Source organism: Littorina saxatilis, linkage group LG14, assembly GCF_037325665.1.
Source record: "Littorina saxatilis isolate snail1 linkage group LG14, US_GU_Lsax_2.0, whole genome shotgun sequence".
Lineage (NCBI taxonomy): Eukaryota > Metazoa > Mollusca > Gastropoda > Littorinimorpha > Littorinidae > Littorina > Littorina saxatilis.
In genome coordinates this window covers 2,104,657-2,118,747 of record NC_090258.1, presented here as the reverse complement: position 1 = coordinate 2,118,747, position 14,091 = coordinate 2,104,657, and the positions used below count along the sequence as shown (strand labels likewise).

General features: G+C 42.5%; 1 protein-coding gene across 1 annotated transcript in view; it reads left to right on the top strand.

Annotated features, from left to right (window-relative positions):
- The window catches only part of LOC138946875 (beta-mannosidase-like), a 43,652-nt gene that overhangs the window by 10,960 nt on the left and 18,601 nt on the right, over positions 1-14,091 (top strand). Inside the window, exons 8-11 of the mRNA XM_070318274.1 lie at positions 369-535; positions 2,585-2,722; positions 4,697-4,776; positions 5,422-5,609. Coding sequence (XP_070174375.1) covers positions 369-535; positions 2,585-2,722; positions 4,697-4,776; positions 5,422-5,609 — 573 coding nt within the window. The remainder of the gene's footprint in view (positions 1-368; positions 536-2,584; positions 2,723-4,696; positions 4,777-5,421; positions 5,610-14,091) is intronic.

Genomic DNA, 14,091 nt, shown 5'->3' with positions numbered 1-14,091 from the left:
ACACACACACACACGCACGATCTCTGTTTCAAACGTGTAGAATCAATCGATCTGTCATGTATGTAATAATTTTGATCAACGTTTCTTTAATACTCATACATCCTTAAACATGTGAAAGAAATTTGATTTGGCAACCTGGTCGATCACATTTGAACTTGATTTTCTCACACAACCACACTGTTCGACACATAATTGGAACTACCTATTGCAGGATTGTTGCTTCTCTTCGTTCTTGTTCATTTTCACTTCAATTCAAGAACACTAACAAGGCAGATGCGCAACTTCATTGAGGAAAAAAAGAGCAGAAAAATAGGAAGGGAAACTCTCAGAGCCCTATAGTGGATTTATTTCATGGTTTGTCACGACAGGTTTGACGTTCTACTTCCGGATCAACGGGTTACCCGTCTTCATGAAGGGAGCGAACTGGGTTCCGGCGGACAGTTTCCTGGAACGAGTCACCAAGGATCGTCTGCGTTCTCTGCTGCAGTCTGCTGCTGACGCTCACATGACCGGCCTGCGTGTGTGGGGAGGAGGGGTACTTACTTACTTACTTAGTCTCTTACTTACTTAGGCCCTTTGCTCCCAGCAGAGCATAGGCGATTGACGACGTTTCTCCATCGCACTCTGCTCTGGGCTGTTCTTTCCGCTTCTGTCCAGCTGTTGCCTTGCCTCTTCAGTTCTGCCTCTGTGTCACGCCTCCAGCTGTTTCTCGGAATCGCTCTCTTTCTTTTCCCCTGCGGGTTCCAAGTGAGAGCCTGGCGAGAGGAGGGGTAATGATGACACATGTTTTCAGGGCGCCCTAAACTGTGCGTCTCAGCGTCCTATACGCATAATAGAGGAGCGGTCAAATAAGAAAAAGGCGCTTAGTTTAGGAGTTCTTCTTCTTCGTGTCGTTCGCCTTTACACTTTACCAGTTCTGGGTACGAAGCTGGTAGTCTTTTGTAGAGCTTCCACAGGTCCATGCAGCTTGTCGTGGAGGGTCGGGGTCGGCCTAGGCCAGGTCTCTGTCCTCAAGGGCTTGAGGTTATTTCAGTCCTGTAGGACGTGAGCTGTGACTTGTTCTGCTTCTCCACAGGGGAGTTTATGAGTTTAATGCACGGGGGATACTCCCGGGCAAATTTGGTATTATTTGAAAGATAAATGCCAATAGAAATACGCAATCTTAAGGCAAAGTACCCTAAATATTTTGAAAATTCTACTGCAGAAAAAAGCACTTTGATGCGAAAAATGTCATTGGAAAGTGCAATTATCGGGCTTCTTGTATTAAGTAACATTTTGGAGATACCTCTGAAACACAAAGTGTAAAAGGTCATTATAGACATACACCCTAATTGTGAGTCAACATTCTGCCCGGAAAGTCGTTTACTCGCATTATGACAGGTTGGAATGTAATTTGATGGACTTGATATGTATGTAATAACATAGACAATGCTTGTTCAAGAAGTAGGTTCAATGTTTAACAGGTACATTTCTGCGAGAGACGGTTAATTTGTGATTATATTATCTGAGAAAAAATGACGCCTTTAATTGCGTACCCTTGCATTTTCAGCTAGTGCTGGTTTTGATTGGAATATCATTTTATCCTCCGAATTGGTCCTTAATATCAAGTTCGATGCTCAAATGTATCCATGATGGGCAATGTGTGTCATAATTGTTTCTTCAATGTTCCCTGAAAAAGTCGGTTGTGAATTGTTTTTGACAGGGGCAGTGGTCCAAGGAGCAATTAGCCTGCTACCACGGTGGATATATAAGTGATCCGATATGATATGTTAACTGATCCCATTATGATATGTTAACGGTCACAATGTTTCATTTGAATGGACCCCTGTTGTTTGTGAGGCCCCATGTAAATCAGCGCTGAAACACTCGCACAGAGTCGCCCCCCTGGCTGCTTTATGTGCAAAGTGGAGCCATTACCATGACAGGGAACACGCTAACTGTAACACGTTATGAACACGGTGTGAATTCTATAGAAGTCTGATACATGTTGGTATACAGACTTGGCTGGCACACTGTATCCGACTTGGCTGACGCACAGATTCCGACTTGGCTGACACACTGATTCCGACTTGGCTGACACACTGATTCCGACTTGGCTGACACACTGATTCCGACTTGGCTGACACACTGATTCCGTCGGACGTTTAGACCTGGCTGACACACTGATTCCGACTTGGCTGACACACTGATTCCGACTTGGCTGACACACTGATTCCGTCGGACGTTTAGACCTGGCTGACACACTGATTCCGACTTGGCTGACACACTGATTCCCACATGGCTGACAAACTGATTCCGTCGGACGTTTAGACCTGGCTGACAAACTGATTCCGACTTGGCTGACACACTGATTCCGACTTGGCTGACACACTGATTCCGTCGGACGTTTAGACCTGGCTGACACACTGATTCCGACTTGGCTGACACACTGATTCCGTCGGACGTTTAGACCAGGCTGACACACTTCTTATTCTTCTGCGTTCGATATGCATGGCCAACATATCCGCAAGTCGGGGCTGCCATGAAGTCTGCAGTCTTCTTGTTATTTGGTCTAAACTGAAACGTGATTACACTCTGTCTTCAGATCTATGAAACAGACGTCTTTTACGACCTAGCGGACGAGCTGGGGCTCCTGCTGTACCACGACATGATGTTCTCTGACGGCTTCTACCCAACCAACCCGGCCTTCCTCGCCAGCGTCACAACGGAGCTGCAACAGAACGTTGGTTTGGCAACTCGTATAGTCCCAGGGCTGGATTGGGGGGGAGGGGGGGGGGGAGGGGGGGGGGGGAAGGGGGGGACCCTCTTTTCCGAAAAATGTACTTTTTTTGTTGCAAGGAAAGCCAAAAATATCCCTTCATATGCTACTATTCAACAACATCTGAACAAAGGATGATCGCCGCAGGTTCACCACCAGATGTTCCTCATTCTCCCAGACACTCAAACTTACACTTACGCAGACAGTACACAAGAACCAGCTTTTATTCCTGACCGGACATGGCTCACAGAAAAGCAACTATTTGACACCTTTATATCACAGTCACTGTCACGGTTTCAGTGACACGAGTGGGAAAGGAACTCTTTGTGGGGCGGAAAAGTTTTGTTGACGATCACGAAATGGACGAGGAAATTGCCGGCGTGAAATCCGTGCGGGAAAATGGGGTGATTTTTCGCTCACTGTTAAATCACGTGTTTCGAGCATGCAATACCTGTGTTTGGTAGGCGACCAGTGATTGGTCAGGGAGATCACTTGTTCTAGAACAGACGATTGCTGATTGGTCAGGGAGATCACATGGTTTTTCTTTTTCCCGTCTTTCTTTCTTTTCTACACTTGCTTTACAGACGACAGGTCTGGGTTTCCGTTGACTAAGATTTGGAGGATTCCAACGCGTTGAAAGACTGGTTTAGGTCTACCAACGGGCTTCTGATGTTAATGCAATACACAGAAGGCTTAGGACGGAGGGATTTGGCTACATATTTTCGCTGACGAGCGGGAGCCAAATATTCAAGCGGTTTGCTTGGGAGAGCTACGTTTTACAAGCTGTTGAGGTAATTAGCCGTTACTTTACGCTGGTGACCGGTCAATGTCTGTGAAATGTAGACTCTGTTTTGTTTCTCCATGATAGCGTATAACTTGCTCATTATAACGCTAAATTGTAATCTGTATATGCAGATATGGAGAGGAGGAGAAAATGTCTTGAGTTGTTATTAAAAGCCTATTCTTGCATGTACCACGTGCTCGCTGAAGGGGGAAGTTAGATATGTTTAAAGGTGGAAAAAGGGGGGATTGTTGCCATGGTCACTGCACCAACTACTCTGTTTCAGCTTGCTACCCGGTTGCTACCCGGTTGCTGGAGACTTGCTGGAGACGGGCTACACTTTAGCTACACTCTTGCTGGACGGGGGTTGCTGTTCTTTGCTGTACGGTTACTGTTCTACGGCTGTTGCTGGTGTTGCTGCGACTTTCACCTGTATGCACCACTGCGCCACTGCGTTTCATCGAATGGACCCTGGCTACACTGAGAGTTGAGTGCACCCAAGCGTAAACGCCCCCAGCCTTGTCATCTTTCTAACCCTTTATGAAGAACTTTGAGTTGTGACAACGTGGAGTGTTAACGCCTGTACAGGCTAAGACTTTTTACAGAGCAGCTAAGTGTTTTCTAACTTTACACGGTTCAGCGTGTTCTTATTATTTCATAAACTTTAACTGGCTTTTGTCAGTTGTCTTTGTTTTGTTTGACGACTTGGTCGTAAAAACACTTTTGGCTTCACGAGAAGAGGGAGGTGGAGAGGTAGTGTATATAAACAGACGTCTAGAACTTATACTTTTGTTGATTCTAACTTTGTTGTGTGACTGCGAGAGTGGATCGTGGTGTGGTTAGTCAGTTAGCAGTAATTGACCGTTTTAGGTCATTCATTTTGACTTATAAAACGTGATAGTCACAAGTGATGAAAGAAGTATGAAGCCATTTGTACCAAGGACAAAGCTAGTCTCGCATGCTCTGGAATTTATTTAAGGACATCCCGTGATTAACTCTGAAATAATAGAAAGCACAAAGCCTTTTCAGAATAATTTTTTTACGTTCACTGTTATCGGTGTATTTCAACAAAATTAAACAACAAGATGAAACTATGAAATTATTGAAACTTAGGGTTCTCACATTATTTGTTGTGCACGTCATCGTTGTATTTTCAGATAAGAAGACTGATGCACCGACCGTCTATTGCAGCGTGGGATGGAAGCAATGAGAACGAAAACGCCATCAGAGCAAATTGGTGAGAAAGACAAAGGAATACATCACGCTGCAAGTCTAGTTTTTGTTATTAAAGAGCACGAATTCGTCGATGAGTTTGGTCATTAACAACTCTATTTAAAATTAAAAGTCTAGTAATCGATCCAAAAATGATTTCATCTTATTCTTTATCATTCACTGAATCCCAAAATGTATAGATATCCAATGTTTACTCTGAAAATGTATTCACAATTAAAGAAAATAGGATAATTATGCACTACGTTCGTGTGCTTCGCGGGGACGAACTGGGCCCATCTCAGTCTTTGGGTTTAGGCTAGCGAAGCCTTATTTTGTACGTGTAGTCTCGTTGTTGAATGTGTTTTATTCCTTTTTTTTCGGGGGTGATCTTTTAGTTTCAGGCCGACAGATTGACTAAATGTTTTTATATTGCTACACGCAATTTTTGGGTTTGAGGTAGCACGTTAAAAACGTGAGTCAGTTCTTTAAGGACCACTTTTGATTGGTCCCTTGGGTAGTCGTTATAGACACGCCCGATATGTGTCTATGGTTTGAGGTACCACGTTAAGAACGTGAGCCGGTACTACATATTTGACAAGTTGCTGTTGTAGAGGCTGTTGTTGTTGCTTGTTTTGAGACTTTTGGTACTAGTTTTTTGTGGTGGTTGTAGGTACCATGTTAAAAACGTGAGCCTGTACTACGCGGATTACATCAAGCTGTACCGAGACACCGTCATGGCAACAGTCACCAGGGAAAACCCCAGTCGTGTGTACCTTACCTCCAGTCCCAGCAACGGCCGTCTGTCCTTCCAGCAGGGCTTGGAGGCCCAGGACCCGCAGTCGGACTTCTTCGGAGACAGTAAGTATTTAGTCACAAATGACTGGGTGGCCGAGTGGTAACGCACTTTCGCTCGGAAGCGAGAGGTTGCGAGTTCGACCCTGGGTCAGGGCGTTAGCAATTTTCTCCCCCCTTTCCTAACCTAGGTGGTGGGTTCAAGTGCTACATTGGGGTGTGCACGTTAAAGATCCCACGATTGACAAAAGGGTCTTTCCTGGCAAAATTGTATAGGCATAGATAAAAAAAAATTCCACCTAAATACCCGTGTGACTTTGAATAATAGGCCGTGAAAAGTAGGATATGCGCCGAAATGGCTGCGATCTGCTGGCCGATGTGAATGCGTGATGTATTGTGTAAAAAATTCCATCTCACACGGCATAAATAGCTCCCTGCGCCTTGAGTCCGAGTCTGGAGATACGCGCGCGATATAAGACTTCATATAACATTCATCATCGTGTTTTCACATTTGGGAGAACACATCAAAGAATGTAATCGTGTGATTTGTTTGCGAAAAGCTGACTATGTCACTATGTCACTATTTCACTATTTCACTATGTCACTATAGCACTATTGTACTATAGCAGCGTAGTCAATACATTGAGTTTTAAACATGCATGCAATCAAAGCCACATAACTGTAATTCTGTGGACTTCACAATTCCTTTTGTTCTGTTTTGTTTTGGATTTCATCATGGCTTCTTCCCTCCACCCTTTTCACTTCTTCCTTTCTTTCTTTCCCTTCTCTCCTTTTCTCCTATTTGTTTTTTTACTTCCTTATATTTTCCCTTTCTTCTTTTTGTTCTTTCTTCCTTCTTTGTATGTATTCCCCGTTCACGCTGTTCTTGCTCAATTCTGGAGTTTTTAAACCGTCACAATGTCGATAGGGCGGCTACCCAATTGTCGTCTGTTCGGATGAACTAGATACTTGTTCTTCTTGCTTTGTGAAGTGTGAGTAGTAGTATTCGCGCACGAACCGGACCCTTTTTTTTTGCGCAGCTGCGCAGCCGCGCAGCCGTATTTTGATAGAAGGTTATAGGTTAAGGTGCCTGTGTTTAAGTAGTGATAAGGAGATATTGCGCATAAACGGTTTATTGCGTTTTATATTTTGTCATGTGATTTCATGTGCCTGTACCTGTTGCTCGGTACTAATGACCACTCCAGCTGGGGTAATGACAGGATTACTATCCGCGCTTCGCGGAGCACTCTCTTTTATGACGCTAATAACTATCAGAGGTGTCAGGATAAGGCGATAAAAATGGTACCACTACTCTTTGCGGAGCCCCCTCGCCGATAAAACCACCAGAGGTGGCCAGCAGTTAGAGAAGTTTAATAGGAGGTGGTTTGCCTACCCCGAGGGTTGATTAGGGTTTAATGCTTAGATTAGTGCTAGACAAATGGTGTGGGGTGGGTGGAGGAGTTAGCTCGACTGGTGAGGCGGGAGAGATGAGAGCTGATTTACAAAAATATAAAAAGCTTTAACAACTAGACTCAGATAGCTACCTGTTGGTTTTATGTAGGTGTTATAAACATCGCAAGTACATTTTACACCGAACACGAGTTGTTCTACAGTCAGTCATACATAATGTTAGGTTAGAGACTGATCACGTCTGAGTATTGGTTGTCCACAGAGACACAAGACCTCACATGCTAGAACATGTTGGTTGGTCACAGGCTTGTGCGGGGAACCATTGGTTATACACTTGGTAAAACTGCTCTCGCAGTTCAGGACGAACCACCTCTTCTAACGTTGAAGCGCTAAGCGCCATGTATAGAGAATCTGTATCCATTTCCAAAAGCTGGTAGTCGGCTCTGGACACAAACTTATCTAGAAAATCAAAATGAAACTCCAACATGCGTAGTTTAGCGTACTGGTAAACAAAGTAACCAATCTGAGAGGGGAGTGACCAGTTGATTTTTTTTAACCATCTCTACTTCAGTGACAGAATCTGTTACTTCTGTTAGTTTTTGAAAACGACCATTGTTGATCAGTTTTGAGGCCTTATCAGACAAAACGTAATGAATATCACGATGGTTGGCCACGTTAGTTAAGGTTTTCCCGTAGACTGAGTTACCGAGCAGTTTGAAAGTTTCAGCTAAGATAGTTTTTGATGAGTCTTGGTCTCCTGCTCGTCTTGCGTTTGAAACGCTGTCACCAAACTGCCGGAAACAGGTTTTGGGTTGATACTCTACGATCAGCGTGATGTTTTAACAATCAACCCGTGTTGCACGTACCAAAACAAGAGGGGTGTAGCTAGCAGAATTTGTTCACCGTGGTAACTCCCTACAAGTGTACGGCGTGGTTGGGATAAAAGCTTGTGTTTTTTCAGCGTAGTCTTTCATAAAATCTCCGATCTGTTCTCAGCTGACAGACTCATTTTTGAAAATAGGCTGCATTTCACTGAAATGTTCTTTTAGATGATCAGGTACATAAATATCACACTATATCAACCCGATTGAATCCATAACCCACTCCAACCATTCCCGAGCTAGCTGACCGTAGGGATCTGTTTTTTTTTCCGCTTTAAAAGCGTTTTCTTTTCTACGAATGACAGGGTGCTCTGTGGGCATGTCTTGCATGAGTGCAGCTAAATACAGCGCATTTGCATCAAATCCCTGAACAGCCTGTACCGGTTTGTCCTGATTACCACGAATGTGTGTTTTGTCTTTTTCGTGGTATCTGTGAAAGACAATAGACGGACCCTCGACAATGTTCTTTCGCAAAAGTGCTTGAACGTCTTTTTGTTTTTTGTTAAAAAGTGAAAAGTAGGTATCTGAAGACAACGTGTCAAACAGACACTTCAGTGTCACACCGGGGGACAGAAATAATACCGTCTTTCAGCAAATCAACTCGCAGACTAGCGTACATACTAATCTGATGCTGCAAAGCAACCAGAAACGGCCCTGTGTCTAGGTTGTTGTACCACACCAAAAAAAAGCCTTCAAAGTCGTCATTTTGTTTTCAGTCCACACACGCTGACAAAAAGCGTACTCTGTATCAGAAATATTTGAGTTTTTGAGCTTACTAAAAAAAGCTGCATGGGGTGGGAGTTCTCTTTCGTCTAGTGTACTTAGACTAGTGACGTATTCATAGCAGAAAAAACCCTTTTGCTCTTCGACACCGAACGCCTAGAGGTACTTGGAATAACTAAAACCTGGCGCAAGAAAATTGTTGATGTCGAGAAACCGAAGTTTGTCTGTACAAAGACACATATATTGATTGTTACGTTTAACAACAAACTTGAAAGGAGGTCTTTTAGGGATCTTCTTTTTTCCCTCTGTTCGATAGGAAAGTCAGACAAAGGCGTGACATAAAAACTGGAAGACATGATGTTGTGAATGTCCTATTGTTGGTTGTTTGTGCTGTCTAATGGTTTATGTGGGTGTTATAAGGTACATTTACATCGAACACGAACTGTTCTACAGTCAGTCATACCTAATGTTAGGTTAGAGACTGTTCACACCTGAGTATTGCACCACAGAGATGCAAGACCTTACATGTTAGAACATATTGATTGATCAGCACCTAAAAATAGAAACGCGTAGTTAGACACTAGTGTGATGCGGTCAAAAAGGGGGTATAAAAAAAAAAGTTCTTCTGGTGTTTACACCTGAGTATTGCACCACAGAGACGCAAGACCTTACATGTTAGACCATGTTGATTGGTCAGCATCTAAAAATAGAATCGCGTAGTAAGACACAGGTGTGATGCGGGTATAAAAAAAAAGTTCTTCTGGGTGCTTACCCCCGAGTATTGCACCACAGAGACGCAAGACCTAAACATGTTAGAACTTGTTGGTTGTTCATTTGGTCACTGATTTCACCGAGAAAAGAAAGAAAGTCCTGCTTTGACAACTCAGGCGTGGTCGTTGTAAGACAGAGTGGTTATTGACTGAGGCATGAAAGAAAGACAAGTCACCCGACTCTTTGTTTTTGAGAAGAAAGGAGTGAGAAAAATTGATTTTGAAGCGTTTTGTTTTGCTCATGGAACAGATCAAGAAGCGACTCGTACCAATCAGGGAAATCAGAACAAGGGTTCCTCTTAAAAGAGAAAATGTGGCGCTTTTTTTACACACACTAATCGTGTAAGATATATAGAAGAATTACAACACCTGGTACACGCGTATAACCATTCGTTTCACAGAAGTATAAAAACAGCACCTGTTAAAGTTTGTCTCGCTAACAAAGAAACAGAACAAACGTAAGTTTTGTACGAACAACCCCCCCAATGAAAACACCCAAAGGTAGGCTACAGGTTGGTGATCGTGTGAGACTAAGTAAAACACGACGACTCTTTAAAAAAGATTATTTACCTGCGTGAACAGAAGAATTATTTACAGTTAGCAATGTGTTGAAAACAACTCCAGTGACCTATAAGCTGAAAGACGCTCACGCAGAAGAACTACAAGGTAGTTTGTTTTTTTACAAAGAAGAACTACAAAAAGTAGGAGAGAAAGAAATGTATCGTATTGACAAAGTACTAAAAGAACGACTTGGTAAGGGAGGAAAAAAAGAGTATTTAGTGCATTGGTTTGGGTACCCAACGTCATTTTCTTTCTTTCTTTATTTGGTGTTTAACGTCGTTTTCAAACGTTCAAGGTTATATCGCGACAGGGAATGGGGGGGAAATGGGATAGAGCCACTTAATTGTTAATTGTTTCTTGTTCACAAAACCCAACGTCATTTGACACATGGATCTCAGCTGATAGTCTTAGACAGTATTCAGAGTAGTTATGGCTGAGGACGCCTTGTCTGCTGAAGATACAACTGTTGCTACTAACGTATTAGAAGAGACAACTACTGATACCAAGAGATTCTCTTGCTTGTGGTGTGTTTTTGGTTATCGCGCCCCTCGTAGTGAGATTGTATTTTTGTAAAACATTTTTTTGTTTTGTTTTTGTTTTTTTTGTTTTGTTGATCAGATTTTTCTAATTTATATTGTAGTAGGTGTGTCTCTGTTTAATTTGACAAACTGGTGGGAATGTCCGGTCCACTGTTTGAACAAGGTTTTTGTGGGTTTTTGCAAAGAATGAGGCAAGGGTCCTTTGTGCAAAGCAAGACAGCGAAAGAGACACAGACCGTCAGTATAAGGAAAATGATGACGCTCGTCTTTTTGTAACTTGTGCAAGAACTGTGTGTTTGTGATGTAGTTAGGTAGACTACCGCAGACTCATCCGATAGGAAAGTCAGACAAAGGCGTGACATAGAAACTGGAAGACATGATGGTGTGAACAGAATACCGAGAGTTTGGGCGTTCGAGTCTAACTTGTTCTAGAATGTCATGGTCACTGATTTCACCGAGAAAAAAAAGAAAGTCCTGGTTTGAGTTGATCAGGTGTGGTCGTTGAAAAACAGAGTGGTTATTGACTGATGCATGAAAGAAAGACAAGTCAGTCATGGAACAGATCAGGGGGAAATCAGAACAAGGGTTCCTCTTAAAAGAGAAAATGTGGCGCTTTTTTACACACACTAATCGTGTAAGATTTGTAGAAGAATTACAACACCTGGTACACGTGTATAACCATTCGTTTCACAGAAGTATAAAACCAACACCTATTAAAGTTTGCCTCGCTAACAAAGAAACAGTTTGGTAAGTTTTGTACGGACAACCCCCAAAGAAAAACACCCAAAGGTAGGCTACAGGTTGATGATCGTGTGAGACTAAGTAAAACACGGCGACTCTTTAAAAAAGGTTATTTACCTGCGTGAACAGAAGAATTATTTACAGTTAGCAGTGTGTTGAAAACAACTCCAGTGACCGATAAGCTGAAAGACGCTAACGCAGAATAACTACAAGGTAGTTTTTTTTACAAAGAAGAACTACAAAGCGTAGGAGAGAAAGAAATGTATCGTATTGACAAAATTTTAATGTGATGAGCCACGGATTAACCCTGCTTACCTAACGGTGGTTACACACGCCTCTTTGTTTGTCAGAAAAACAAAACTAAATCCAGCTGTAAGTCTTGCTCACACAAAAACCCTAGAGAGCTCCACAGCCAAATACCCTCTAAAAAGAGTAGTTATGAAATCTTACGGGATCCCGCGTGGAAACCTTAGTGCTGTTTTAGACAACTTGTTTCTCAGGTAGCTACCAAGACGCGTTGTAGTAGGACTGGGAGAAAGCGCTGCGTTTAACGGTAGCTACACCAAAAAGCCATTCAACTTTTAAAACCCACAACTTGAATTTTCTCTGCCTCTATGTTGATGGAAAACAAGTCCCTGCAAAACCACTAACACCAGACTTTGAAAACAGACAGTATGTGGGAAGCTTCTTTAGTTTGACCACAGGAACAGGGGTGGGTGTTGGTGACGTCGGTAACATAATTGTCTATGAAGACTACCCCGGAGGCTATACGCTGTATGTATTTGACCTGTCACCGTCAATGTTGGGTGGAGATCAGATTGAGCTGATGCGCTGTGGGAGTTTGCGTCTGGAACTAAAGTTTAGTGCACCCCTGACAGAGCCTGTTCACGTTATTGTGTATGCAGAAATGGACTCGTTGCTAGAAATTGATCGGAGTAGGCAGGTTATCACTGATTTTACATCATGAATGGTCTAGAGATCTCTCGCCTACTGTTAAGACACCCCTTGGCAAGACGGCCGTTTATGGGTGTTTACACCAGAGACCAACTTCCTTCTGAGATAAATTTACTTCACCCCTCGTCTTACGTCATAAACACAGACCCAGCACATAAGGCTGGGTCTCATTGGGTTGGTGTGTATTATGATGGTCAGGTGAATATTGAATATTTTGATAGTTTTGGTTTTAAACCGAATCACAAAGACATTGAAGGTGTTTTTTTATTTGTTTTTTTTATGCGTCATTGGTTTGTGTTCTAAAACCAACGAACAGGTATTACAGGGGATGTTAAGTTCTACTTGTGGTTTGTTTGCAATGTATTTCATCATCAAAAAGAGTCAAGATACAAGACTCCGTGACATCATTTCTATTTTTAACCCCCAAAACCCTGGTGTAAATGACCGTAAGCTCATAGCACTTTTTTCAAAGATGCGTTAACACAACAAGTCTAAAGCTGTTGTTGTAAAAAATAGTAACTGATGTCATAGTGTAAGGAGGTTATGTATAAAGATGGTGTTGTCTAATTTTTTTTTACTAAATCCCCTGAGCGAACCACAAGACAACACCACCTACTCTACACTACAGTCTACAAAGACAGTCTCCTAGAGGTAAAAGTTGTTTAACACTTTTGTTGTTGTTGTTGTTGAGAACGACAAAAGAGATGTTTGACGAGGAAGAGTCTCTGTTTAGCTCACCGCTACCCGAACCTGATATGTTTCCTTTGGGACGAACCATTTTCGCGAGTGTCAGAACGTGGTGAAAACTTGTGAAAATCCACATCAGACATTACACCAACCAAGGAAACAGAAAAAACAGACGCGTGCGACCAAGTCAAAGAGGGGTGGTCTTGGCCAGTAAAGAATTTACTCGCCTGATCAAAAGTCCGAGAAAGGCTGTTGAAGCGACTTAAAACACAAACAGAAGTTGTAGCTAGAGAAGTTAAAAAAAAAAACACCAGACGTGTCAGAAGAGCCCAGAACAAAAAGAAGAAACACCAGCAGACGAACTACCTCACACACCTGTCAAATACTCGGAGAGCAGCAATCTGTTTGAAAACTGCTACCAGGAACCGGCTGGTATGTCTACCTTCAACGACCTCGGTTACTATAACCCAACATTGTTAAAATACGAAAGTCGCCCCACGTCAAGTTATTGGAGCGCACCTTAAAAGAGAAAATGTGGCGCTTTTTTACACACACTAATCGTGTAAGATATGCAGAAGAATTACAACATCTGGTACACGCGTATAACGCGTACACATTCGTTTCACAGAAGTATAAAACAGCACCTGTTAAAGTTTGCCTCGCTAACAAAGAAACAGAACAAACGTAAGTTTTGTACGAACAACCCCCCAATGAAAACACCCAAAGGTAGGCTACAGGTTGGTGATCGTGTGAGACTAAGTAAAACACGGTGACTCTTTAAAAAAGGTTATTTACCTGCGTGAACAGAAGAATTATTTACAGTTAGCAGTGTGTTGAAAACAATTCCAGTGACCTATAAGCTGAAAGACGCTCACGCAGAAGAACTACAAGGTAGTTTTTACAAAGAAGAACTACAAAAAGTAGGAGAGAAAAAAAAATGTATCGTATTGACAAAGTACTAAAAGAACGACTTGGTAAGGGAGAAAAAAAAAAAGAGTCTTTAGTGCCTTGCTTTGGGTATCCAACGTCATTTGACACATGGCTCTCAGCTGGTAGCCTTAGACAGTATTCAGAGTAGTTATGTGTGAGGCTGTCTTGTCTGCTGAAGATACGACTGTTGATACTAACGTCTTAGAAGAGCCAACAACTGATACCAAGAGCTTCTGTGTGTGTGTGTGTGTGTGTGTGTGTGTGTGTGTGTGTGTGTGTGTGTGTGTGTGTGTGTGTTTGCACTTACATTTTTTTTTCACCACACATATAACCCTACCTCTTACATAGCCTA